General features: G+C 53.9%; 1 protein-coding gene across 1 annotated transcript in view; it reads left to right on the forward strand.

Moving 5' to 3' along the window:
* PTH1R (parathyroid hormone 1 receptor) overlaps positions 1–19,706 on the forward strand; it is a 127,448-nt gene extending 107,742 nt beyond the window's left edge. Inside the window, exons 8-13 of the mRNA XM_071560542.1 lie at positions 4,580–4,640; positions 6,063–6,129; positions 8,832–8,926; positions 11,509–11,650; positions 11,843–11,884; positions 14,801–19,706. Of these exons, the coding sequence (XP_071416643.1) occupies positions 4,580–4,640; positions 6,063–6,129; positions 8,832–8,926; positions 11,509–11,650; positions 11,843–11,884; positions 14,801–15,163 (770 nt within the window). The 3' untranslated portion in view covers positions 15,164–19,706. The remainder of the gene's footprint in view (positions 1–4,579; positions 4,641–6,062; positions 6,130–8,831; positions 8,927–11,508; positions 11,651–11,842; positions 11,885–14,800) is intronic.
* Positions 19,707–27,660: the final 7,954 nt, after the last annotated feature.

The raw sequence follows: 27,660 nt of genomic DNA on the forward strand, positions 1-27,660 counted from the left end.
CAATCCATTTAGTGGATTGTGCCCCTATTTTTCATCAGTAGGTGAATAAAGGCAAGGAGGAAAGAGCTGGTGCCTGTTCCAAGGAATCCTCTCCTTCCCAAGCCCCACAGATGCCCAGGGCAGTGGGTCAGGCATTTTCCCTGCAGTGCCCCCAGTGCCAGGGAACCTTCTCAGGGGGCACAGCTCACCAATGCCCCTTTGTAGGCACTGCTGGCCCTGAGAGGAACAGGTTCAAGCCAAGTGTCCCCAAATCTCTGAAACAATTCATCTTTCAAACTGAAAACTTCAGGACAGGGAGGGAATATCCAACATCCCACAGACAGACTTGGCAGCTTTCCCACAGGAGCAGTTTCCCAGCTGATGCCAACTGGAATATCAGGAACATTCCCTCCATTTAAGCCTTTGGTGGCTCAGCCTGGATGGTGTCCCTGTTGTTTCCCAGCTGATACAAACTGGAATATCAGGAACATTCCATCCATTTAAGCCTTTGGTGGCTCACCCTGGATGGTGTCCCTGTTGTTTCCCAGCTGATACAAACTGGAATATCAGCAACATTCAATCCATTTAAGCCTTTGGTGGCTCAGCCTGGATCGTGTCCCTGTTCTTTCCCAGCTGATGCCAACTGGAATATCAGCAATATTCCATCCATTTAGTGGATTGTGCCCCTATTTTTCATCAGTAGGTGGATAAAGGCAAGGAGGAAAGAGCTGGTGCCTGTTCCAAGGAATCCTCTCCTTCCCAAGCCCCACAGATGCCCAGGGCAGTGGGTCAGGCATTTTCCCTGCAGTGCCCCCAGTGCCAGGGAACCTTCTCAGGGGGCACAGCTCACCAATGCCCCTTTGTAGGCACTGCTGGCCCTGAGTGGCCTTGAGAGGAACAAGTTCAAGCCAAGTGTGCCCAAATCTCCAAAACAATTCATCTTTCAAACTGAAAACTTCAGGATAGGGAGGGAATATCCAACATCCCACAGACAGACTTGGCAGCTTTCCCACAGGAGCAGTTTCCCAGCTGATACTAACTGGAATATCAGCAACATTCCCTCCATTTAAGCCTTTGCTGGCTCAGCCTGGATCGTGTCCCTGTTGTTTCCCAGCTGACACAAACTGGAATATCAGCAACATTCCCTCCATTTAAGCCTTTGGTGGCTCAGCCTGGACCATGTCCCTGTTGTTTCCCAGCTGATACAAACTGGAATATCAGCAACATTCCATCCATTTAAACCTTTGGTGGCTCAGCCTGGATCGTGTCCCTGTTGTTTCCCAGCTGATGCCAACTGGAATATCAGCAACATTCAATCCATTTAAGCCTTTGGTGGCTCAGCCTGGATCGTGTCCCTGTTGTTTCCCAGCTGATGCCAACTGGAATATCAGCAACATTCCCTCCATTTAAGCCTTTGGTGGCTCACCCTGGATCATGTCCCTGTTGTTTCCCAGCTGATACAAACTGGAATATCAGGAACATTCCATCCATTTAAGCCTCTGGTGGCTCAGCCTGGATGGTGTCCCTGTTGTTTCCCAGCTGATACAAACTGGAATATCAGCAACATTCCCTCCATTTAAGCCTTTGGTGGCTCAGCCTGGATCATGTCCCTGTTGTTTCCCAGCTGATGCCAACTGGAATATCAGCAACATTCCATCCATTTAGTGGATTGTGCCCCTATTTTTCATCAGTAGGTGGATAAAGGCAAGGAGGAAAGAGCTGTGCCTGTTCCAAGGAATCCTCTCCTTCCCAAACCCCACAGATGCCCAGGGCAGTGGGTCAGGCATTTTCCCTGCAGTGCCCCCAGTGCCAGGGAACCTTCTCAGGGGGCACAGCTCACAAATGCCCCTTTGTAGGCACTGCTGGCCCTGAGTGGGGCCCCGTGTTTAATTATTTATGATTTCTTGTGTTACCATGGCCTTGGGAGGGTCCAGCCCAGATAAGGAGCTCGTTGTCCCCGTGTGGAGGAGACAGACAGACAGACAGACAGACAGTGCTGCTGCAGCCGTGGTCAGGGCAGCCTTTAAGCACCCTAATGAGACTTAAGTGCATGCTGAAAGTTAAGCCTGGCCTTATTCCTGCCCAGCCCCAGCGAGCTCAGGCTGTGAACAGCATATTTACAGTCCAAGGTGATAAATGTCGCCTTTATTTATTTTTTAAATTTTTTATTTTTTTTTTTCACCTGAAAGGGCCAATTCTTCTGGAATTTGTGGAAGCTACTGTGGAGTTGATGCTGCCTTTTAAGGGAAGCCAGTAGGGGACTCAGTTGTACAAATAACTGGACCCTAAGAAAATAAATAGCAGATTGCAGTTGGATATTGGGGGTTTTCAGCTTTGTGGTGTCCCTGTGGGGCTGAGCTGAAATGAGAGAGGTTCATTTGGGAGTGAACCTTTGGTTGGAGCAGTTTGGAAGGGTCATCCCAAAATTTTGGCCTTTCTGTGTTTCGTGCAGCAGGTCCCTCACACCTGACAGGATTTCAGTGCTGGGAGGGATGGTCTGAGCCACCAATGCTCCAGGTCCACCTGTCCCTGCTGGGAAGGGAGGGAGGAAATCCCTTGGGAAAGGGGTGCTGCAAAGAACCATTGGAATCACAGGATCATGGATGGTTTGGGGAGGAAGGGACCTTAAAGATGGTTTAGAGCCACCCCCTGCCATGGGCAGGGACACCTCCCACTGTCCCAGGGTGCTCCAACCTGGCCTTGGACACTCCCAGGGCTGGGGCAGACACAGCTGCTCTGGGAAATCCATCCCAGTCCCTGCCCACCCTCCCAGTCAGGAATTCCTTCCCAATATCCCACCTGTCCCTGCCCTCTGGCAGTGGGAAGCCATTCCCTGTGTCCTGTCCCTCCCTCCCTTGTCCCCAGTCCCTCTCCAGCTCTCCTGGAGCCCCTTCAGGTCCTGCCAGGGGCTCTCAGGTGTCTCTGGAGCCTTCTCTTCTCCAGGTGACCCCCCCAGCTCTCCCAGCCTGGCTCCAGAGGAGGATTCTCTGCTTCCCATGGGATGAGTTGGATAAAGCATGTGTGGGTCCCTCAGGTCCAAGCCCTCCAGGCTCTGTGTGCCCATAAAGCAGGGACAGGGCAAAGACTCAGCCCCTGAGGATTCATCCTGGGAAATCCAGGGCCCATTCCAGGCCCACACCAGCTGTTTGTCTCCCAAACACGCCCCAGGAGGTGGGTTGAGCCTGGACCACTCTTGGCCAGCAGGTTGGAAAAGCAAACTGCCATGTTTTGAAAGGCCAGGAGAGTTCAGGAACGTGGACATGTCCAAACCATGGCATTTACCTGCCAGAAAATGTTCCCTGCCACTGGTTGTTTGGATTTGGGCTACAGAGAGGTGTGAGAGCAACATCACAGAGTGACAGAATCGCTGAGGTTGGAAAGGACCTTCAAGGCCATCCAGTCCAACCATCCCCAGCACTTCCAAGGCCACCACTGACCATGTCCCCAAGTGCCACATCCACAGAGATTTAAATCCCTCCAGGGGTGGGGATCCACCCCTGCCCTGGGCAGCTGTGCCAGGGCTGGACAGCCCTTCCCAGGAGGAATTTCCCCACTGTCCAACCTGCCCCTGCCCTGGCCCAGCCTGAGGCCGTTCCCTCTGCTCCTGTCCCTGTTCCCTGTCCCTGTTCCCTCTGCTCCTGTCCCTGTTCCCTGTCCCTCTTTCCTGTCCCTGTTCCCTGTCCCTGTTCCTTCTGCTCCTGTCCCTGTTCCCTCTGCTCCTGTCCCTGTTCCCTGTCCTTGTTCCCTGTCCCTGTTCCCTGTCCCTGTTCCCCCTCTCCTGTCCCTGTTCCCTGTCCCTGTTCCCCCTCTCCTGTCCCTGTTCCCTGTCCCTGTTCCCTGTTCCCTGTCCGTGTTCCCTGTTCCCTGTCCCTGTTCCCGACCCCCTGTCCCTGTTCCCTGTTCCCTGTCCCTGTTCCCTCTCCTCCTGTCCCTGTTCCCTGTCCCTGTTCCCGACCCCCTGTCCCAGCTCCCCCCTCCTGGCAGGGATTGCAGAGCCAGAAGGTCCCCCCTGAGCCTCCTTTTCTCCAGCTGAGCCCCCCCAGCTCCCTCAGCCCCTCCTGCTGCTCCAGCCCCTTCCCAGCTCCATTCCCTGCCCTGGGCACCTCCAGCCCCTTCCCAGCTCCATTCCTTGCCCAGGGCACCTCCAGCCCCTTCCCAGCTCCATTCCTTGCCCTGGGCACCTCCAGCCCCTTCCCAGCTCCATTCCTTGCCCTGGACACCTCCAGCCCCTCCGTTGTCTTCTTGCCATGAGGGATCCAGAGCTGAGGGTCTTGCTCAGTTTTTATTCTCATCTCATCCCAGACATTATTTAGTCCACTCTGCCCCATCCCCACTCCAAAGGCATTTCCCTGCACTAAGATGAGAGTGAGGACCAGACCCAGAATTCCCAAACATTCCTTCTCATTCCAGACACACCTTCAACAGATTGTCCTTCTTGTCTTGAGGGACCCCAAACTGACTCAGCTCAGATCTTAGATCCAAAGAGGAGCCTTTCCTGGGCTGAGCTCTGGCTGAGCCTTGGAGAGCCACTGCCCTGCCCTTGCCCTGAGCCCTGCCCGGGGTGCTGGTGCCCCTCTGACCCGTGCCCTGTCTCTTGCAGGACTCCCAGCTGTGTTTGTCACAGCGTGGGCCAGCGTGAGAGCCGCTCTCGCCGACACCGAGTAAGTCCCAACGTCTCAGCTTCTCCTCCCTGCAGCTCCTGAGGGGCCTGGGGGTGAATCCCAAGGGAAGGAGGAGCCAGGCAAAGCCAGAAGTCCGAGATGGAATGGGTTAACTCTGGGATGTGAGTGTGTCATGGCAGGGAAGGATGAACTTTCCTGGTTTCCCTTCCTTTGCTGGGGTTTCCATGGGATGGGAACACCTCCAGTTGTCCTCCTTGGGGATAAGAGGGACAATTTCCAGCCAGGCAGGGACAAGACCTTCAAAATCCTGAATGAACAGGACTGAGTTTGGGACACAGCAGGTTCAGCACAGTCAGAGAAGGTTGGTGCTGCTGAGGTGGTGGAGCTGTAACTCCACCACACAGGACATGTGTGGATCACAGGATTCCAGAATGGTTTGGGTTGGAAGGAACCTGAAGGCCCATCCAGTGCCACCCTCTCATGGGCAGGGACACCTCCCACTATCCCAGGTTGCTCCAAGCCCTGTCCAGCCTGGCCTTACCCCCCACAATTCACAGGCTTGGCCACACAGCAGGTTCCACCTGCCCAGGATCGTGGAGGTCCCCAGGAAGCTTCTGAGATGGCTTTGCCTGGGAAGATGCTGCTTTCCCAACAGGATTTCAGCTCCAGGTTTGGAAGGATGGATTAGCAGAGCTGCCCAAGTGTGTGGAGTTCTTCCAAGACAGAATCATTTGGGATGGAAGGGATCTTTAAAGGTCATCTTGTCCAACCCTCCTGCCATGGTCAGGGACATCCCTCAATAACAAGGAAGCTGGAGAGGAACTGTTCTTCAGGAACTGCAGTGACAGGACACAGGGAATGGCTTCAAACTGACAGAGGAAAGGTTTAGATTAGATCTTAGGAGAGATTTCTTCCCTTTGAGGGTGGGCAGGCCCTGGCACAGGTTGGGCAGAGAAGTTGTGGCTGTCCCATCCCTGGAAGTGTCCAAGGCCAGGTTGGACAGGGCTTGGAGCAGCCTGGGCTGGTGGGAGGTGTCCCTGCCCATGGCAGGGGGTGGGACAAGATGGTCTCTAAGGTCCCTTCCATCCCAAACCATTCTGGGATTCCCTGTTCCTCAGTCATCTCAGCCCCTCCTGTCCATGCAGTCTGGATTCTCCAGGTTTCTCCTGGGAAGGAGGTGCAGAAGAAGTGGAAAAGGGTTGGAAAGAGCAAGTCTCACTGACTGTGGAAGGAGCTGTTCCACCACGTGGAGAGCACAAACCACCCCTGACAGTCATGGCTTTAGAGCAGAAGGACTGTTTGAAAGCCACCCTGAGTGAAGGCAGGGTTAGACCCAGGCCCTTCCACCACAGCAGGCTCTGGAGGAACCCACAATTCCAGGGTGGATTTATCCAAGGAGACACTTGATGTGCAGCTCTTGGTCACCACTGCTTTCCTGATGGAACATCCATCTCTTCTCAGGTGTTGGGACTTGAGTGCTGGCAATTTGAAGTGGATTATTCAGGTGCCCATCCTGGCAGCTATCGTGGTGAGTACGGGCACGTCCCCGGGGTGGGAGGCAGTGCCCATGGTCCAGTGGGAATTGCTGAGCCAGGATTCCCTGCTCCATCCACCCTGAATAATGTGCAGTCTTCATCCATCCAGTTGAAGGGCTTTGTGTTTGTCCTGCCTGGAAGTTTGACAGTTTGTCAGCAGAGGGTTTGAGGGACTTCAAGTTTGAGGCTCTTCAAGTTTGAGGGACTTCAAGTTTGAGGCTCTTCAAGTTTGAGGCTCTTCAAGTTTGAGGCTCTTCAAGTTTGAGGGACTTCAAGTTTGAGGCACTTCAAGTTTGAGGGACTTCAAGTTTGAGGGACTTCAAGTTTGAGGCTCTTCAAGTTTGAGGGACTTCAAGTTTGAGGCTCTTCAAGTTTGAGGCTCTTCAAGTTTGAGGCTCTTCAAGTTTGAGGGACTTCAAGTTTGAGGCTCTTCAAGTTTGAGGGACTTCAAGTTTGAGGGACTTCAAGTTTGAGGCTCTTCAAGTTTGAGGGACTTCAAGTTTGAGGGACTTCAAGTTTGAGGCACTTCAAGTTTGAGGCTCTTCAAGTTTGAGGCTCTTCAAGTTTGAGGGACTTCAAGTTTGAGGGACTTCAAGTTTGAATTTTGCTGTGTGGGGCACCATGGGCATGTCCCTGTAGGGCAATTCCATCTCTGTGAGGGAGCCATGAGATGTTTCCCTGGAATTTTGCTGTGTGGGTCACCATGGACATGTCCCTGTAGGGCAATTCCATCTCTGTGAGGGAGCCATGAGCCATGAGATGTTTCCCTGGAATTTTGCTCTGTGGGTCACCATGGACATGTCCCTGTAGGGCAATTCCATCTCTGTGAAGGAGCCATGAGATGTTTCCCTGGAATTTTGCTGTGTGGGTCACCATGGGCATGTCCCTGTAGGACAATTCCATCACTGTGAGGGAGCCATGAGATGTTTCCCTGGAATTTTGCTGTGTGGGTCACCATGGGCATGTCCCTGTAGGACAATTCCATCACTGTGAGGGAGCCATGAGATGTTTCCCTGGAATTTGGCTCCGTGGAGCACCATGGGCATGTCCCTGTAGGACAATTCCATGTCTGTGAAGAAGCCATGGGATGTTTCCCTGGAATTTGGCTCCATGGAGCACCATGGGCATGTCCCTGTAGGGCAATTCCATCTCTGTAAGGGAGCCATGAGATGTTTCCCTGGAATTTTGCTGTGTGGGTCACCATGGGCATGTCCCTGAAGGACAATTCCATCACTGTGAAGGAGCCATGGGATGTTTCCCCGGAATTTTGTTCTGTGGGGCACCATGGGCATGTCCCTGTAGGACAATTCCATCTCTGTGAGGTAACCATTAGATGTTTCCCTGGAATTTGGCTCCGTGGAACACCATGGACATGTCCCTGTAGGACAATTCCATCTCTGTGATGGAGCCATGGGATGTTTCCCTGGAATTTTGTTCTGTGGGGCACCATGGACATGTCCCTGTAGGGCAATTCCATCTCTGTGAAGGAGCCATGGGATGTTTCCCTGGAGTTTTGCTGTGTGGGTCACCATGGGCATGTCCCTGAAGGACAATTCCATCTCTGTGAAGGAGCCATGGGATGTTTCCCTGGAATTTGGCTCCATGGAGCACCATGGGCATGTCCCTGTAGGACAAATCCATCTCTGTGAGGGAACCATGAGATGTTTCCCTGGATTTTTGCTGTGTGGGTCACCATGGGCATGTCCCTGTAGGGCAATTCCATCTCTGTGAAGAAGCCATGGGATGTTTCCCTGGAATTTTGCTGTGTGGGTCACCATGGGCATGTGTCTGTAGGACAATTCCATCTCTGTGAAGGAGCCATGGGATGTTTCCCTGGAATTTGGCTCCGTGGAGCACCATGGGCATGTCCCTGTAGGACAAGATCAGACCCACACAGTCAGTAAGGCTGCAGAAGTTCTCAGAGACTGAGTCCAACCATTTCCAGCCCTGCCAAGGCCACCACTACCCCATGTCCCCAAGTGCCACATCCACATGGCTCTGAAATCCTCTCAAGGCTGTTGATTCCTCTTCCAAGCTGTGACCTTCTGGATGAGCTTGGTTGAGCAGCTGACCATGAGTTGGGTTCATAGATGTGTCTCCCTGACAGCAAGTAGATGTTCCTCCCTTGATCTCCTTCTCTGATCCACACCAGACACTTCTCCAGAGGGAGAGTCAGTGGTGAAATACAACAGAAGTTTCACAGTTTCATTGCTGTCCCTCAGTCTTGAGCTGTCACCTCCACTCAGGTCTTCACCACGGTGCATTTGGCTTGTTCTCCTTTCCTTTTCCATGTGGAACTGTGGAGAGACATCCTGCTGATGCTCCTGGTGTCCTGAGGAGCTCTGGGTCTCACCTGGGCTGCAGGAGAGAAAGAGAACCTCATTCAGGGCTCCTCCCCAGAGTTCCCAGTTTGCAGGTGGCTGCTGGGCTGGCTGGCTCAGATGGAGCTGTTCCCATGGGAGATCCCACACCTGGTCAGGGAAGGTCATTCCTTTCTCTCTGCCAAGATCCCACCCAAGAGATCATTCCCAGGACCCTCATCCCTTCCAGGGAATGAGCTCTCCCTGCAGGAGCTTCCCACAGTGTCCCTGCCCTGCCTGCCCTTGGGGAAGGACTCAGCTGAGCAGCTCCACCACCACTGGATGGTCTTTAACAATTGTCTTCTCTTTGTTGTTGTGTTTTGTTTCCTTTCCAGGTAAATTTTATTCTTTTTATCAATATTATCAGAGTCCTCGCCACCAAACTACGAGAGACCAACGCAGGGAGGTGTGACTCCAGACAACAGTACAGGTGGGTCCTGTGGCCTCTCCACTCCTTGGGAGAGGACAAAGTCCTTGTTTCACCCCCTTGGCTTCAGAGGAAGCCCAGAGTGATCCATTTGTGGTGTCTGTGGCCACCTGAAATAAGGTGGGAAGGATGTTGTTTTCCAAGTCTGGTCATGCAGAATGAACCAACAGCAGTTCAAACATCTCCTAAACCTTTCCAGTCCAACCTGGAGGACCTGCCTCGTAGGTCAGAGAGGAATTCAGGCCCTTCAGCCAGTTCAGAAGTGAATGTGCTGCTCTTGAGCCAAGAGTGCCAAAAGAAAAGCAATGTTTATGTAGTTGAAGCCCTTAAAACCTCTATCAGTGTCCTCATTCCTATTTATTCCCCTCCTGTGCTCTGGGAAATGTGCTCTGTTTGTTCAGTGTGCCCTTCAAGGGGTGTTTGGTGCCTGTGCTGGAATGCAAAAGAAGATTCCTGACTCTTTGCTGCCGTTTCCTTGTTTGCTGTGCTTTGTTTTCCTTTGTTCTGCCAGCCCTTCCCTCTGCATAATTTGGGTCGTTTGAAGGAAAAGAACCAGCTTGCTGAGGCCCCTCAGGTGTCTGAGATCTCCCAGGGCTCCCCAGACCCTCCAGGCCACATGGAAAGGGGCAGGGGGGGATGGTTTGGGCTGCACACCATGAGCTCATTGCCACCCTCTGGCTCTGCAAACACACCACGTTCCCTTTGGAGCAGGAGGGGGGCTTGGCAGGAGAACACCTCTCCATTTTTCTCTGCTGCCCTGTCAGGGCTCTGATTTATCTGTTTATTTACTTCTCCCTGGCTGGGCCTTGCTGGTAATTGTGGTTTGGATGGGCCTTTCTCCTTTTAAAGTGTTCAATTCCCTCGGTGGTTTCCAGCTGCTGGACAGAGGCGGCCCCAGACCTGTGTGGGGGTGGTGGCTGCCCTTGGCCATAATTGCTGCCCTTGGTGACCTGCTGTGACTCTTGGCAGAGGGTTCAGTCCTCAATTAATGTCCCTTCCAGGCAAGGCTGGTTCCCTCAGGAGCAAAGCCAGCCAAGTCCTTGGGTTCTGTGGTACCTCCCCCCAGGCCCCAACAGATGCTGAGATGCAGCTGCTGCTTTAGAAGGAGGTTTTCCAAGTGATGCTGCAGCCCAAAGCACCTCCTGAGAGTGTCCACCTTCCAACCCCACAGGCACTGTCCCCTTCCCTCTGAGAGCTGGAATAATTCTGCTCCCAAATGCACTTTGCTCTCCACCAGCCCAGGGTGGATTTTCAAGTCTGGCCTCATCAAGCAGGAAAATCACAGCGTGGTTGAGGTTGGAAGTGCCCTCTGGAGATCATGAAGTCCAACCCTCCCTGCTGGAGCAGCTCCAGCTGCTGCAGGTTGTGTAGGGCCATGTCCAGGCAGAGAATGAAGCAGAACCCTCTGATATGGGTAAGGGGTTTGGTGTCAGTCAGAGACTGAGGGTGGAATAACAGCCCCTTTCCCTGCCCAGTCACCCTCCCACCTCCACCATGATCCTGACCCAAACCTGGAGACACTCTGAGGCTGGAAAAGACTTCTCTGTGCCTCCAGCAGCACCTCCTGGGAAAGGTTTAAGTAACACATCAAGATGTGGTGGAGAATGGACTGGGTTGTCTCATGTTCCAATGAGAGAAGCCACAGCTTGAAATTCCAAGCTGGAACAGCAACACACATTTCCCTTCCAGTCACCCTTCCACTTTCCACCATGATCCTGACTCAATCCAGGAGATAGGCTGAGGCTGGAATGACATCTCTGTGCCTTAAGCTCCAGCAGCACTCCCTGGGAAAGGTTTAAGTAGCACATCAAGACGTGGTGGAGAATGGACTGGGTTGTCCCACGCGCTGTAAGAGAAGCCACAGCTTGAAATTCCAAGCTGGAATAGCAGCACACATTTCCTTCCAGTCACCCTCCCACCCTCGACCATGACCTGACCCAAACCTGGAGACTGAGGCTGGAAAGAGATCTCTGTGCCTTCAGCTCCAGCATCACCCCCTGGGAAAGGTTTAGGTAGCACATCAAGACGTGGTGGAGGATGGACTGGGTTGTCCCACGCGCTGTAAGAGAAGCCACAGCTTGAAATTCCAAGCTGGAAAAGCAGCACACATTTCCTTCCAGTCACCCTCCCGCCCTCCACCATGGCCTGACCCAAACCTGGAGACAGCCTGAGCCTGGAAAAGACTCCTCTGTACCTCCAGCAGCATCTCCTGAGAGAGGGTTCAAGGAGCACATGCTGGAGGATGGACTGGGTTGTCTTAAGTGCCATTAGAGAAGCCACAGCTTGAAATTCCAAGCTGGAACAGCCACACACATTTCCTTCAGTCACCCTCCCTCCCTCCACCATGATCCTGACCTGGAAGGCTGAGCTTGGACAGACCCCTCTGTGCCTCCAGCATCAGCCCCTGGGAGAGGTTTGAGCAGCACATCAAGCCATGGGTTGCCTCATGTGCCATAAGAGAACAAGAGGTTGGCACTGCAGGGGCCACAGTTCCAGTGCCAACAGGAGCTGTCCAAGCTTGCCCAGGGGGGCAGTGCCACCCCAGCCACTGATGTCTGTGTGTCCCTGTGTGTGCCTGTCCCCAGGAAGCTGCTGAAGTCCACGCTGGTCCTCATGCCGCTCTTTGGTGTTCACTACATCGTTTTCATGGCCATGCCATACACAGACGTGTCAGGGATTCTTTGGCAAGTTCAAATGCACTATGAAATGCTGTTCAACTCTTTCCAGGTATGGGAATTGTGGGACTGGGGGGGCGGGAAACACGAGGAATTCCATGGGGAGAGGGAGGGGTGGCATTCTCTGCAAGCAGGGCTGGGTGGTGAGGGGTGGCATCGATGCCAGGGCAGTCTGGGTGTGCTGGGCAGAGACACTCCCAGGCAACCAAATCCTCACAACTCTGTTGGTTTTTCTTCCTTTCAGGGATTTTTTGTTGCCATCATATACTGTTTTTGCAATGGAGAGGTAAGTCACCTCCCCCCTGGCTGTTCCCCTCCTTTTTGGGTGAGTTCCACAGGCAGGGATGAACATCACCCCCTCCCCACTCCCACAGTGCCCCAGCCCTGCTTGGCACTGTCAGTGCCCGTTTTTGGCCATCCAGGACACCCAGGTGGTTGTGCCACCAATAAATCAGCTGCTGGAAGTGGCTAATGGAGAAAAAGATGATGTTTTTTTCTCATTTCCAGCACGAGGGCTGTTCAGTGCTGCAGCACTTGGGACCTGTGGCAGGAGCTGATGGAGCAGCTGCCTGGCCAGAGAACCTTCTCCTTGTCCAGGCTCTTTTATCTTCTATTGCCAGAGTAATGTCCTCTGACATGGCTCTGTTTCCATTTATTCCCTCTCTGGCTGCAGATTAGATGGTCAGGGGGTGCACACTGGGAAGACATTTCCCTGGACTGGCATAAACCTGGTTGGACCTAAACTTGTGGCTTTTGAGGGAAAATGCAACTACAAAGAGGATGTTTTTGTTCTACACGTTAAACCAAGGCAAAATCTCGACCATAAGGGGAGTTCAGCTCATCCTGACTTTAACCATCTATTTTAGACTCAGTCTAAAGTAGTCTCAGTCTAAAGTATTATCAGTCTAAAGTAGTAGATTGAGTCTAAAAGAGTCAATTATCTCCTTTCCAGAGGCAATTCCTGGTGACTCAGGTGCCTCTGAAGGTGGTTCATCCCACTCATACTTGACTTTCATGGTCCATTGAGGGGCTTCTGTCCGGGATTTGCTCTTGGACCAAGTTCACCCACATTTTCAGGCAGATGTTTCCAGCCATTCAAGCTTCCCACTGTCAAATATTCCACGTGGAAAGGGGACATTTAGTGTGAATTTGCTGTTCCTCCCAATTCCATTGAATCTTTGAGTCTCCTGAGTTGGAAGGGACCTGCAAGGACCATCATAGTTCAGCTCCCCCCAGAATTCCCCACTGTCTTGGTTTCATTTTGCTTTCCCAGCCCCTGAGCTGCCCCTTCTTCTCCCTCCAGTCCTCAAAGTGGGGAAAGGAAAAAAGGGAAAAAATAAAAAACTTGAAAGAAAAAACTTGAAAGTCAGGGTATATATATATATATATTTATAAATGTTTACAATTATATACCTACAATCTGCACCCACAGTAGGAAAAAGGAAAAGGAAGGGAAAAGAGAAGGGGGAGACAGGGACAACAAAGAGACAAAACAGAAGCAATAGGTACCAGACACCCCCACCCACCCCCAGAGTAAACCAGTACAATACAAGCCCACCAACCACTCTCAGAAGAAAACCAGCCCCTCTCTCTCACATCCTTTCACTCATGTCTTTGATCTTCTGTGTGGCTCTGAGAAGGGGCTGAGAGCAGCAAAAACTCCTTGCTCCCAACCCTTGCAGGAACCAACGAACAAACCCCTTCCTATCTCCCTGTCTCATATCCTCCCTTGTCCCGTGAGAGGGGGAAAAACAGGTGAGGAATACCTGGAGACAAGCCCCTCCCTAGTTCCATCTGGTTACCAGGAAAGCCTGGATATACCATCCCACCCAAGGAATACCTGGAGACAAGCCCCTCCCTAGTTCCATCTGGTTACCAGGGAAAGCCTGGATCAAACCATCCCACCCGAGGAACACCTGGAGACAAGCCCCTCCCTAGTTCCATCTGGTTACCAGGAAAAGCCTGGATCAAATAATCCCACCCGAGGAACACCTGGAGACAAGCCCCTCCCTAGTTCCATCTGGTTACCAGGAAAGCCTGGATCAAACAATCCCACCTGAGGAACACCTGGGAGACAAGCCCCTCCCTAGTTCCATCTGGTTACCAGGGAAAGCCTGGATATACCATCCCACCCAAGGAACACCTGGAGACAAGCCCCTCCCTAGTTCCATCTGGTTACCAGGAAAGCCTGGATCAAACCATCCCATCCAAAGAATACCTGGGAGACAAACCCCTCCCTAGTTCCGTCTGGTTACCAGGGAAAGCCTGGATCAAACAATCCAACCCAAGGAATACCTGGGAGACAAGCCCTTCCCTAGTTCCATCTGGTTACCAGGGAAAGCCTGGATCAAACCATCCCACCCAAGGAACACCTGGGAGACAAACCCCTCCCTAGTTCCATCTGGTTACCAGGGAAAGCCTGGATCAAACCATCCCACCCAAGGAATACCTGGGAGACAAGCCCCTCCCTAGTTCCATCTGGTTACCAGGGAAAGCCTGGATCAAACCATCCCACCCAAGGAATACCTGGGAGACAAGCCCCTCCCTAGTTCCATCTGGTTACCAGGAAAGCCTGGATATACCATCCCACCCGAGGAACACCTGGAGACAAGCCCCTCCCTAGTTCCATCTGGTTACCAGGAAAGCCTGGATCAAACCATCCCACCCGAGGAACACCTGGAGACAAGCCCCTCCCTAGTTCCATCTGGTTACCAGGAAAGCCTGGATCAAACAATCCCACCTGAGGAACACCTGGGAGACAAGCCCCTCCCTAGTTCCATCTGGTTACCAGGGAAAGCCTGGATCAAACCATCCCACCCAAGGAATACCTGGAGACAAGCCCCTCCCTAGTTCCATCTGGTTACCAGGGAAGCCTGGATCAAACCATCCCACCCAAGGAACACCTGGAGATAAGCCCCTCCCTAGTTCCATCTGGTTACCAGGAAAGCCTGGATCAAACCATCACACCCAAGGAACACCTGGAGATAAGCCCCTCCCTAGTTCCATCTGGTTACCAGGGAAAGCCTGGTTCAAACAACCCCACCTGAGGAACACCTGGAGACAAGCCCCTCCCTAGTTCCATCTGGTTACCAGGGAAAGCCTGGATCAAACCATCCCACCCTCCCATCCTGTCTGTGCATCCCACCCCCTTCTGCCCCTCTCTCCTCCCACTCAAGCTTTTCCCCCTTCCCTTCGCCCTCAGGTCCAAGCAGAAATCAAGAAGTCGTGGAGCAGGTGGACGTTGGCCCTTGACTTCAAAAGGAAAGCCCGGAGTGGGAGCACCACCTACAGTTATGGACCAATGGTGTCCCACACCAGCATCACCAACGTGGCCACACGAGGGGCCCTCGCCCTGCACCTCAACACGAGGCTCCTGCCAGGGCCCCTCAACGGGCACCGCAACCTGCCAGGCTACGTCAAGAACGGCTCCATCTCGGAGAACTCCATGCCCTCCTCGGGCCCGGAGCAGTACAACAAGGACGAGGAATATCTCAATGGCTCCGGCCTCTACGACGGGGACAGGCCCTCGGCGCTCGTGGAGGAGGAGAGGGAGACGGTGATGTGAGGGCAGGAGGGCACAGAGGAAACCAAAGGGAGCCAGAGGATGCCAGAGGGTCCGGCAGAGCGTTTCGTGGGCAGAACATCAGCAGGCCACGCGTGGAGTGCCAGGGGTTTCCACACAGTTCCTCTGCTCTGTGGGACCAGAGGCTGAGTTATGTGGGGGAAACAAGGGAGCCACCCACATGGCTGGGTGTGGATCCCACCCACGGACTCTGATCTACAGTGGCTGGTTGTGGATCTCATCCATAGATCCCACCCATGGTCTCTGATCTACAGTGGCTGGTTGTGGATCTCATCCATAGATCCCACCCATGGACTCTGATCTACAGTGGCTGGTTGTGGATCTCATCCATAGATCCCACCCATGGACTCTGATCCACAGTGGCTGGTTGTGGATCTCATCCATAGATCCCACCCATGGTCTCTGATCCACAGTGGTGGTTGTGGATCCCACCTATGGACTTGGTGATCCACAGGGACTGGTTGTGGATCCCATCCATGGACTCTGATCCATATTGACTGGTTATGGATCCCACCCATGGACTCAGAGATCCACAGGGGCTGGTTGTGGATCCCATCCCTGGATTCACATCCACAGTGTCTGGTTGTGGATCCTACCCATGGTCTTGGTGATCCACATTGTCTGGTTGTGGATCCCACCCATGGACTCTGATCCACAGGGGCTGGTTATGGATCCCACTCATGGACTCTGATCCACAGGGGCTGGTTATGGATCCCACTCATGGACTCTGATCCACATCTCCCCAGTGTTCAAGGGCCAGGGCTCTCCACTCCTGATGGCCTTGCCACCTGCTGGACCACAGAGATCCTGGGAGGTCACCAGGGAGGGCTGGGAAGCACCACGTGGGTCCTTGGAGCTCTTGGAGAGCGTGGGCAGCCAAGGAGGACAGGAGGCTCTCCAGGAGCCTCGCAGGGAGTGTCCAGTGCCACCACCTTGAGAGGGTAGAAGCCACCCTGGGCATCCCCCCCTCAATTTGGTTTGCTCTCTGCCTGTCAGCTCTGCCTGGTAACACACACAACGTTGGTCCTGCATCATGTGGGCAAAGGTCCTGCTCGGTCCAACCTGTCCCACATTCCTCCTCCCTTGGGAAAGCTCCTTGGCAAAGGTCTCCTGTGGGCTGGGTGGTTGGCAGGAGGTGGGCACAGGACTCTGCTCTCCTTCTCCTGAGCCCCAGCAGCAGGACAGGAACAGTGCCATGGGAGGGTGGAAAATGGGCTTCCCAGAACACACAAGGTTGCTGTGCCTGCAGATGCAGCTCTGGAGAGGGAAGCTCTGGAGAGGGAACCTCCAGGGGCAGGGAACTGGCAGGTCCTGGGAGGGGTGTGGGTAAAATCAGTTCAGGGGGGACCTAACTCAGCCCTCCCTGTCTGGGCTGCTCATGGGAACAAACTTCATTTCATTTCGAAACCTCTACGTTGTTTTTCATCTTCTTCTCTGAAAATCCTGTTCCACTCAATCATGGAAACCCAGGAAGGTTTGGGTTGGAAGGGTCCTCAAAGGTCACTCAGTTCCACCCCCTGCCATGGGCAGGGACACCTTCCACAAGCCCGGGTTGCTCCAGCCTGGCCTTGGACACTTCCAGGGCTGGGGCAGCCACAGCTTCTGTGGGCAACTGCTCCAAACCCTCCTGAGGAGAAAGACTCCACCAACCTTCTGCCTGTAGCCCCCAGGAGCTCAGCCTGGGGGGTCCATCCAGACAAACCCACCTTCAGGAGATCCAAAGGCACAGTTTGTTGGATAAAAGCACAGGGGTTGCTCCTGGATGGTCACCTTCAGAACTTTGCTGCTCTCTGTGTTTTGGGCACACACACACACCAGGGCACACCTTAGTTGGGTGATTTCAACCAAAGGCATTGTCTTCTCCCTTGGGTGCTCAGATGAGGAAATTCTAGTGTGGTTGTCCCCAAAATGATGTCTGCCTCCTTCAGGAGGGGGACGCCAGGAGGACTTTGTTCCTGTGTAGAGTTTCCCTTGCTGGGGCTTTTGGCAGAGTGTCCCTAAAGGTTGTTCTCTGGTGGATCTTCAGCAGCCACGACCACCTGAAGTCCTTGGTGGCCAACAATGAGTTGTGCTGGGGCTGATCCTCCAGGGAAGGGTCTCTGCCCCTTCCCAAGTGTGACACAGAATTGGTCAGGAGTGAGGAATGAGGAACAACCACCAAAATTCCTGTTGCAGGAAGTTCTTCCCTATGGAAAGGCTCTGCCTGAGCCAGCCTGGACCTTCCTTTCAGCCACAAGTCCCAGTGCCTCCCACCAGCCCCACCCTGCCCAAATTCCAGGCAGTATCACCATTTTCCCAGGATTTGGGAGGCAGGTGGAGGAAAGACCCTCATGGTGGGGAGAGCCCTACAAGAGATCTTAGAGAAGGCTCCAGTGGGAGGGTTTTCACACCTTGGCTCAGAATTCCACCCTCCAGCTGAACTCCAAGATCTCCAGTCCCTTTGACCTGCAAAGTCCCAACAACCTTCCCTTTCTCTGCAGGGTTTGGGGCAGGAGTTGGGTCTCTGTTCATATTCTGCTTTCATTTCATGTTCCATCTGCCCACGTGGCTTCTCCTCCTGCTCCAGGTCACTCCATCCCGGTTGGAGTCGATGATCCTGAAGGGCTTTGCCAACCTGACCCATCCCTGATTCCATGATGAGCCCAAGGAGCTCTATCCTCATCCAGAACAGGTTTCCCAGATTTTCCAGTGGGGCAGGGAAGGGCTGGGAAGGAGCTGAGGGCTTGGCAGGGATCAGGACTGAAAGGAAAAGTGGTGGAAGAGCTGCCCCAGAGGCTCAGGGGTAATTAGGGAGTCTCACAGATCTGGCTTCATTTCAAGCAGATAAATTATTGCATAATTATGATTTCTCCTAATTGGGAGAGCCTTGAGAGAGCAAAGGGGGGATGTAACAAAGTCAGTACAACTTTCTCTCCCTTTTCATCCCCACTGGCACTTTTCCCTTTTAATCTCACCTGAAAAATGGTCCCTTAAGACAAACTCAGCTTGAGAACCCACAATGTGGGTCAGTCCCATCAGTGTGGGGTGAAATCCCAACCCCAGGAAAAGCAACACCCAAATGCCTGTGGATCTCCACGGGGTGGGTTTCACCCATGAGTTCTGCAGAGGAGAAGGGTGAGGATGTCAATAAATCACCTCCCCTGTCCCCAGAACCTTCCTTGGCTTTCAGGGTGTCTTTTTCCTTTGGATCAGGAGCACAGCAGGGCCCCACAGCAGAAATCCAGGGGCAGGAGAAGGTCTGAGGGGCAAAATGCTCCAGCAGTGACAACATCATTTTGGTTTGGGCTCAGCTTCTGCCTGTGGGGATTTAGGACCTGGGAGACCCTTGGCTCGAAAAAGACACAGGATTAAAATGTTTGAGAGGGGTGGGATTAGTTTGTGCTGGGTCTTCAAATTGCCTGGGGTTACATCCCCCAGAATAGAACCCTGGGATCCCCTGGGAGGAGCTGACCTGAGGAGTGTCCTCCAAGCAGGGGCCTAAAACAGGAGACAAAGCAATGACCTCACTGGGGAAGCAGCTTCTGTTTCAACCAGAGCATAAGGGCAGACAGGAGTCCTTCTAAACATAGACCTGAGTCTTTCCAGCCAGGCCAAGCTTCACCTTTCTCTTTTTCTCTGTCTAAATTATTCTTCCCTGAGAGCTGCAGAGAGGGAGGAATTGTAGGATCAAAGCCTGGTTGGGGCAAGGACACCTCCCATCAGCCCAGGTTGCTCCATCCCCATCCTGGAACAAGAAGCCATTTGTTGTTAGAGGTGCAATATTCTGAAGGGTGTGGGGTGGAGCTGGTGGGAAAGGGAAGTCTGGTGGTGGCAGAGGAGGAAGGACAGGCACAGCCAATCCCATCCCAATCCCATCCCCAATCCCATCCCAATCCCATCCCCAATCCCATCCCCAATCCCATCCCAATCCCATCCCCAATCCCATCCCAATCCCATCCCCAGTCCCATCCCAATCCCATCCCAATCCCATCCCCAATCCCATCCCCAATCCCATCCCAATCCCATCCCCAATCCCATCCCAATCCCATCCCCAATCCCATCCCTGTGTTCCCAAGTGCTCTGTCAGCCCTTCCCATCTGCATGAGCTGGGGGTGAATGAAGAGACAAACCTGCTGCTGAAACCCACTCCTTCATCTCAGCAGCCTCAGGGTGACCCAGCCATGGTGGTCACCAGAAGGGTTGGGATTTGGACACTGGAGAAAGGACTCAGCCATTCCAGGGCTGTTTCCAAGACCTTGGCTCCTTTGGCTGCTCTGGGAGAGGAGCTGGGGGGTGTTTCCCCCCCCCCCCCTCTCTGACATGAAGTGGGTTTTAAGAGCTTGTCCCACTCCAGGAGAAGGACCAAGCCAAGAAAGTCAAGGATGAACCTGAGTCTTCTCCATGTGTGTGTGCTCAGGCAGGTGGTTGGTGGACATTCCTCCCCCCCATCCACTCTCTGCACGGACCAAAGGCATGAGCAGGACATGGCAAACCACAGGTGTGTGGAAAAGGGAATTCCAATAAAAAGAAGCCTTTCTTGATGCTCCTGGAATATTTCTCCTGTGTCTTTTCCTGTCCAAAGGCCTCAGAGCCTCAAAAACTCCTGCAGGGACACACGTAGAGGGATGTGGGTTGAGTATTGCTCTGGGTTTGGGAGGAAGGAGCTCCTGGAGCTGCTCCAGATACAGGAAGATGAGGGTGAGCTGTCTCTGGAAAGCCTTTGGGAAGATCTCCCACTGGGTGGCTTAAAAACCTGCTGGAGTTGGTGGGTTTCAGGAGCATCAGGAACAAACCAGCTCCAAGCCAGGCTTCCTGTTGGGATGCAGCTTCTGGAGACATTCCAGTTCCACTGCTGACAACCTTCTCCTTGACCCTGGATTAGCTCTGACAGCATCTGAATAACAGAATCCCAGCATGGGTTGGGTGGGAAGGAACCTCAAAGCCCAGCCAGTGCCACCCCCTGCCATGGGCAGGGACACCTCCCACTGTCCCAGGTTAGTCCAACCTGTCCTTGGACATTTCCAGGGATGGGGCAGCCACAGCTGCTCTGGGAAATCCATTCCAAGGCATCATCTCCTTCATGAAAATTTCCTTCCTTTTATCTGCTCTGAATCTCCTCTCTTTTAGTTGCAAATAAAGTTTGGCCTTAGTTCTTCCCAAGCACAGCATGGATGACCCCAGGCCCAGCCTAAGGAGGAGAAGGACCATCCCAGTGGAAAAGAGTCTTTTGGGTGCTGCAGTTCAGTAAAGCTGAGCCTTTCCCACCTCACAGACTGAGCCTTTCCCACCTCACAGACTGAGCCTTTCCCACCTCACACAGACTGAGCCTTTCCCACCTCACAGGCTGAGCCTTTCCCATCTCACAGACTGAGCCTTTCCCACCTCACACTCACACTGAGACTTTCCCACCTCACTCACACTGAGCCTTTCCCACCTCACAGACTGAGCCTTTCCCACCTCACAGACTGAGCCTTTCCCACCTCACAGACTGAGCCTTTCCTACCTCACTCACACTGAGCCTTTCCCACCTCACTCACACTGAGCCTTTCCCACCTCACAGGCTGAACCTTTCCCACCTCACACTCACACTGAGCCTTTCCCACCTCACACTCACACTGAGCCTTTCCTACCTCACAGACTGAGCCTTTCCCACCTCACTCACACTGAGCCTTTCCCACCTCACAGGCTGAACCTTTCCCACCTCACACTCACACTGAGCCTTTCCCACCTCACAGACTGAGCCTTTCCCACCTCACACTCACACTGAGCCTTTCCCACCTCACAGACTGAACCATTCCCACCTCACAGACTGAACCTTTCCCACCTCACAGACTGAGCCTTTCCTGCCTCACAGACTGAACCTTTCCCACCTCACACTCACACTGAGCCTTTCCCACCTCACACTCACACTGAGCCTTTCCCACCTCACAGACTGAACCTTTCCCACCTCACAGACTGAGCCTTTCCCACCTCACACTCACACTGAGCCTTTCCCACCTCACAGGCTGAGCCTTTCCCACCTCACAGACTGAGCCTTTCCCACCTCACAGACTGAGCCTTTCCCACCTCACACTCACACTGAGCCTTTCCCACCTCACACTCGCACTGAGCCTTTCCCACCTCACACAGACTGAGCCTTTCCCACCTCACACTCACACTGAGCCTTTCCCACCTCACTCACACTGAGCCTTTCCCACCTCACACAGACTGAGCCTTTCCCACCTCACACTCACACTGAGCCTTTCCCACCTCACTCACACTGAGCCTTTCCCACCTCACACTCACACTGAGCCATTCCCACCTCACAAACTGAGCCTTTCCCACCTCACAGACTGAGCCTTTCCCACCTCACACTCACACTGAGCCTTTCTCATGTCACAGGCTGAGCCTTTCCCACCTCACAGACTGAGCCTTTCCCGCCTCACCCTCACAGACTGAGCCTTTCCCACCTCACACTCACTCTGAGCCTTTCCCACCTCACAGTCAGGCTGAGCCTTTCCCACCTCACACTCACACTGAGCCTTTCCCACCTCACTCACACTGAGCCTTTCCCACCTCACACTCACACTGAGCCTTTCCCACCTCACTCACACTGAGCCTTTCCCACCTCACACTCACACTGAGCCTTTCCTACCTCACTCACACTGAGCCTTTCCCACCTCACACTCACACTGAGCCTTTCCCACCTCACAGACTGAGCCTTTCCCACCTCACACTCACACTGAGCCTTTCCCACCTCACAGACTGAGCCTTTCCCACCTCACACTCACACTGAGCCTTTCCCACCTCACTCACACTGAGCCTTTCCCACCTCACACTCACACTGAGCCTTTCCCACCTCACACTCACACTGAGCCTTTCTCACCTCACACACTGAGCCTTTCCCACCTCACACTCACACTGAGCCTTTCCCATCTCACACTCACACTGAGCCTTTCTCACCTCACACTCACACTGAGCCTTTCCCACCTCACAGACTGAGCCTTTCCCACCTCACAGACTGAGCCTTTCCCACCTCACAGACTGAGCCTTTCCCACCTCACACTCACACTGAGCCTTTCCCACCTCACAGACTGAGCCTTTCCCACCTCACACTCACACTGAGCCTTTCCCACCTCACACTCACACTGAGCCTTTCCCACCTCACAGACTGAGCCTTTCCCACCTCACACTCACACTGAGCCTTTCCCACCTCACTCACACTGAGCCTTTCCCACCTCACACTCACACTGAGCCTTTCCCACCTCACACTCACACTGAGCCTTTCTCACCTCACACTCACACTGAGCCTTTCCCACCTCACACTCACACTGAGCCTTTCCCACCTCACACTCACACTGAGCCTTTCTCACCTCACACTCACACTGAGCCTTTCCCACCTCACACTCACACTGAGCCTTTCCCATCTCACACTCACACTGAGCCTTTCTCACCTCACACTCACACTGAGCCTTTCCCACCTCACAGACTGAGCCTTTCCTACCTCACACTCACACTGAGCCTTTCCCACCTCACACTCACACTGAGCCTTTCCCACCTCACACTCACACTGAGCCTTTCCCACCTCACACTCACACTGAGCCTTTCCCACCTCACTCACACTGAACGTTTCCCACCTCACAGACTGAGCCTTTCCCACCTCACAGACTGAACCTTTCCCACCTCACACTCACACTGACCCTTTCCCACCTCACACTCACACTGAGCCTTTCCCACCTCACACTCACACTGAGCCTTTCCCACCTCACACTCACACTGAGCCTTTCTCACCTCACAGACTGAGCCTTTCCCACCTCACACGTGTCCCTGTCACGAGGGGCTCGTCATTCCCTCCACAGCCACGGGATCCCCTCAGCCAGCACAGCCCAGACAGTGCCAGGGAGTTCCCTGGAGCTCTGCCCTGGCAGGGCACGGAGCTGACACAGCAAACGCTGCCCGTGGTGAGGCTGAAACCCAATCCTGGTGAAACCTCACTGGGGGAGCCCTTTCCAGAGTGTCAGCCCCTGCTCACACTGCTCAGGACTTCCAAGAACTCCTTGGAATTCCTTCCTCCTGCAGCCTTTTCCTCTCTTTTATCCACTCCAAAACTAAATGGCTCCAGAATCCACCATTCCATTTTGTTGAGCACGAGGTCCAGGTTGGTGGTGCCTTTTCTTCCCATTGCAGGTGAGATTTGGGGCCCTTCTACTCCTTTTCTCTGTGCCCAAATCTGCCTGCCAGGTGTGTCTGCAGGGAAAATAAAGCCCCTCTTCGAGGGCCTGGGGGGTTCATGTTCCCAGTGGAATTCATGTTCAGACCAGTGGAATTCATGTTCAGACCAGTGGAATTCATTTCAGACCAGTGGAATTCATGTTCAACCAGCCCTGGAACCTTGAAGGGAAGGACTTGGAGGTCCTGGTGGATCAAAGACTGGACATGGTCCTGCTGTGAGAGCTGGGATTGAACCCCCCGTGCCCTGAGCTGAACCCCCCAGTGTGGATGCAAAAAGCTGCAAGAAACTGCAAGTCCTGCTGGTTTGGGAAAACAGTTTGTGCTGCAAAAAAAAAAGAGCTTTGTGTTCCTTCCAGCCCAAACTGAGCCCAGCAAGGGCACTCAGCTGAGAGTCAGGAGGGTTCCTGACAGAGCTTCGTCTTTAATGAGCTCATGGAGCACTATTAAAAATGAGAAACCACTTTTTGATTGGATTATTTTCCTGATGACTTCGAGTGTGGCGTCCAGGCCCGAGAGCCCCTAAATCAGGGCAATTCTGGGAGGAGAATTCGGCTCCAGAATTGAGTCCTGGATTTTAATAAGACTCAATTCCCTTCCAGAAGATTTATGGTCCTCCAACCCAACGTGGCAGAGCTCAGAGATGACTCTGGAGCTCGAAGGATGGTGATTACATGAGGTCAGAGCTATAGATTTAATTAAACCCCACAAATCCAGGAGAGGCTCTTTGGACATTGTTATGACAGAGACACAGCTCTGATTGTCTCTTTATTCCCTTCCCAGACCACTCCTTCAGGACAGGGGATAAACAACCAGCCCTCATTATCCCTGGATTGCATTTCCCCTTTGGACCAAATCCAATTAGCTGAGCCTCTTCCTCCTCCAAACATCCCTGATTAGTTTAGACCCTCAGAACTCATTCATTTCCTCAGCTAATGGCCTTTTCCCTGGTAAATCCATGTATTTCCATCCCTCTCCAGGCTCACCAGCCTTGCCCAGGTCAGAGGACACTTGTCCAGCCTCCAGCCTTGAGGAGATGCCCAGAGGTCTCTCCCAGCAGCACTGAAGTGATTCTGTTGTTGTCCCCAGTACTTTGTGCACCCAAATATTCCACCCCCCACCTCTGACCATCCCTCTCTCTGCATCTCTCTGTCCTTCCTTGTTCACACCCAGCCTGTTCCACAGGGGGAGTCTCCAAAGGCCTGGAAGCAGCTAAAGACCCAAATCCATATAAAAACCAGCAGAAATCAGAAAAGGCTACAGAGGTTACTGCTCATTTTCCCCTCCTGGAGATGTTTCTACTGATGACACTCCATGTCCTCCTTCTCCCTGCACTCACCAACCTCCCAAGCTGTTTCCATGAGCACCAACTGCTCCTGTTCCCACCAGGACACACCTGGTTGGCTTGAACAGGTGAATTAAGCCCAATCTGAGAGTATTTTATTATGTCTTCTCATCCAGGAACTGAACCCTGGAAAATTCCCTGTTTCTGAACTCCCTGGGACAGAGGTTGAAGAGTCTTTGTTCCCATTAAATTTGGGAGATTCTTGGTGCCACAAACCCAGCAAAGAACCCAGGCTGAGAAACCAGGAGCCAAGTGTGTGCTGTTGGTGTGGATTTATCCAGGAGGAAATCCAGGTGTCCCTCAGCTGAGCTCTCAGTGGCCTTTTCTGGGAGTTGTCCCACTCCTGCCTTGTCCTCCTGGGTGCAAACTGGGGGTAGGAAGTTCTGCCAGCACCTCCAGCCTTGGGCTGTGACACAAACACACCACCCATTTTCTAAAGCTCAGATTCAAAGCCCTGCAGGGAACATTTGGTGCAAACCAGAACTGCACAGGGAATCCCAGAATCCCAGAATCCCTGAGGCTGGAAAAGTCCTGTCAGTCCATGGAGTTCACCCTGTGCCCGATGCCCACCTTGGCAAAGCCCTGCCAGCCCATGGAGCCCACCCTGTGCCTGATGCCCACCTTGGCAAAGCTCTCCCAGCCCCTGGAGCCCACCCTGTGCCCGATGCCCACCTTGGAAAAGCCCTGACAGGCCATGGAGCCCACCCTGTGCCCGATGCCCACCTTGCCAAAGCCCTCCCAGCCCATGGAGCCCACCCTGTGCCCGATGCCCACCTTGCCAAAGCCCTGACGGCCCATGGAGCCCACCCTGTGCATGATGCCCACCTTGCCAAAGCCCTCCCAGCCCCTGGAGCCCACCCTGTGCCCGATGCCCACCTTGGCAAAGCCCTGCCAGCCCATGGAGCCCACCCTGTGCCAAATGCCCACCTTGGCAAAGCCACATCAGAGCTGCCCACAAGGCTGACCCTCCCTCCCTCCGTGCTGTCACACCAGCCTTGACTGGGTGTCCCTCTCCCTTCTGGCCTCCTCTGGCTGGGTGTCACTCTCCCCTGGCTGGGCGTCCCTCTCCCTTCTGGCTTCCCTTGGCTGGGTGTCCCTCTCCCTTCTGGCTTCCCTTGGCTGGGTGTCCCTCTCCCTTGGCTGAGTGTCCCTCTCCCTTGGCTGGGTGACCCTCTCCCTTCTGGCCTCCCCTGGCTGGGTGTCCCTCTCCCTTCTGGCTTCCCTTGGCTGGGTGTCCCTCTCCCTTGGCTGAGTGTCCCTCTCCCTTGGCTGGGTGACCCTCTCCCTTCTGGCCTCCCCTGGCTGGGTGTCCCTCTCCCTTCTGGCTTCCCTTGGCTGGGTGTCCCTCTCCTTTCTGGCCTCCCCTGGCTGGTTGTCCCTCTCCCTTCTGGCCTCCTCTGGCTGGGGGTCCCTCTCCCATCTGGCCTCCCTTGGCTGGGGGTCCCTCTCCCTTCTGGCCTCCCCTGGCTGGCTGTCCCTCTCCCTTCTGGCCTCCCTTGGCTGGGGGTCCCTCTCCTTTCTGGCCTCCCCTGGCTGGCTGTCCCTCTCCCCTGGCAGGGTGTCCCTCTCCCTTCTGGTCTCCCCTGGCTGCAATGGTGGTGAATTTGGCCTTGCCAGAAGCTCCGAGTTCCCCAGGACTTCTACAGGGAGTTGGTTCCAGGAACCCTCCACGCTGGGAATGTCACATCCTGGTTTGTGTCTTCCTTGTTGTGTGACCTCCCTGTTGTGGGACATCCTAGTCCAAGCTGTGCCTCTCTCTGGATGTCCCTGCCCCATGCCCAGTGCCCAAATGCCACCAGGAACAGTTCCTTGCACGAGGAGCAGCACCAGGACCCACTAAATCCTCTCTGCACCCACCCAGTGCACCCACCCCGGGATGCTCCTTGGAGTGATTTGCTCATCCTGCAGCTCATGCTCTGTGTCCTTCCTTCCATAAATTGCCCCTCTCAGGACACCTCCAGATCCAGACTGGGAAGTGCTTTATTCCCTCACAGCTTCGTTTTGCTTTGACATTTGTTTCAGTGGTTTGTTTGCCTTTAGTGTCACATCACGTGATAATGAGCTGTGACATCGGAGGGAGAGGGGCCACCACTCAAACCTCCCTCTTTGCTTTCTCTGCCTGGAAACCACCCATGTGGATTTTAAAGCTCTGCTGTTCCCCCTCAGCTCTGCAAGCTCAGTCTCTGTGCCCACATGATTATTGTTCTCGCTCTCAAAGAGGGAGATAATTGAAACAGAAGGGGGGAAAAAACCTCAGAAAGGCTGGAGGGAGAACTCCAGAGTCTCCCAGGGATTCTCTGGAAAACAGCCCCCCCCTCCTCCAGGGCTTGGACTCCATCCCAGACACGAGAGCAGCAGCTGGAAAGCTCCCACCCAGCAGGACAGTGGCCTTGCAGCAGCTCCTGTCCCGTGGTGGCTCCTGTTCCGTGGTGGCTCCTCTTGGGAGATTCCAGGCTCCATCCCAAGGCACGGGAAGGGGGAACACTCAGGATGCAGGAAAGGATCAGATTTTAAGGCAGGGAAAGCAGGAGAAGTGGGAAAGCCCGTGCTGGCTGCTGGAGGGACCTCCAGGAATCCCCATCAAAGACCACCCAGCCCCAGCCTGAGAGGCTCATTAACATATTCAGCTAATCAGCAGCAGATGCTAATTCCCAGGAAAAGCACACAAGGTGCAAGGCACCAGGAAAGTATTTGGGCTGCTCAGCAGCTTCTTCTGCCTCCTCTTCCCTCAAGCCCTGAGGCACAGGGATGGTGCTGGAATATCTCGCCCCTGAAGGATCTTCCCCCAGGGCTGCTCTGGTTCATCTCCCCTTTCCTGCTTCCCCCATGGAATGACCAACACCTGGAAGCACTTCTATAGCCAGAGGTGGGTTTCTGTGGCCTGGCCCTGTGGGCTCCTGTGGAGCCAATCCCAGCACACACTGGCCAGGCAGGAGCTTCTGCTGTG

The sequence above is a fragment of the Pithys albifrons genome, chromosome 7 (assembly GCF_047495875.1).
Source record: "Pithys albifrons albifrons isolate INPA30051 chromosome 7, PitAlb_v1, whole genome shotgun sequence".
NCBI classification, from domain to species: domain Eukaryota; kingdom Metazoa; phylum Chordata; class Aves; order Passeriformes; family Thamnophilidae; genus Pithys; species Pithys albifrons.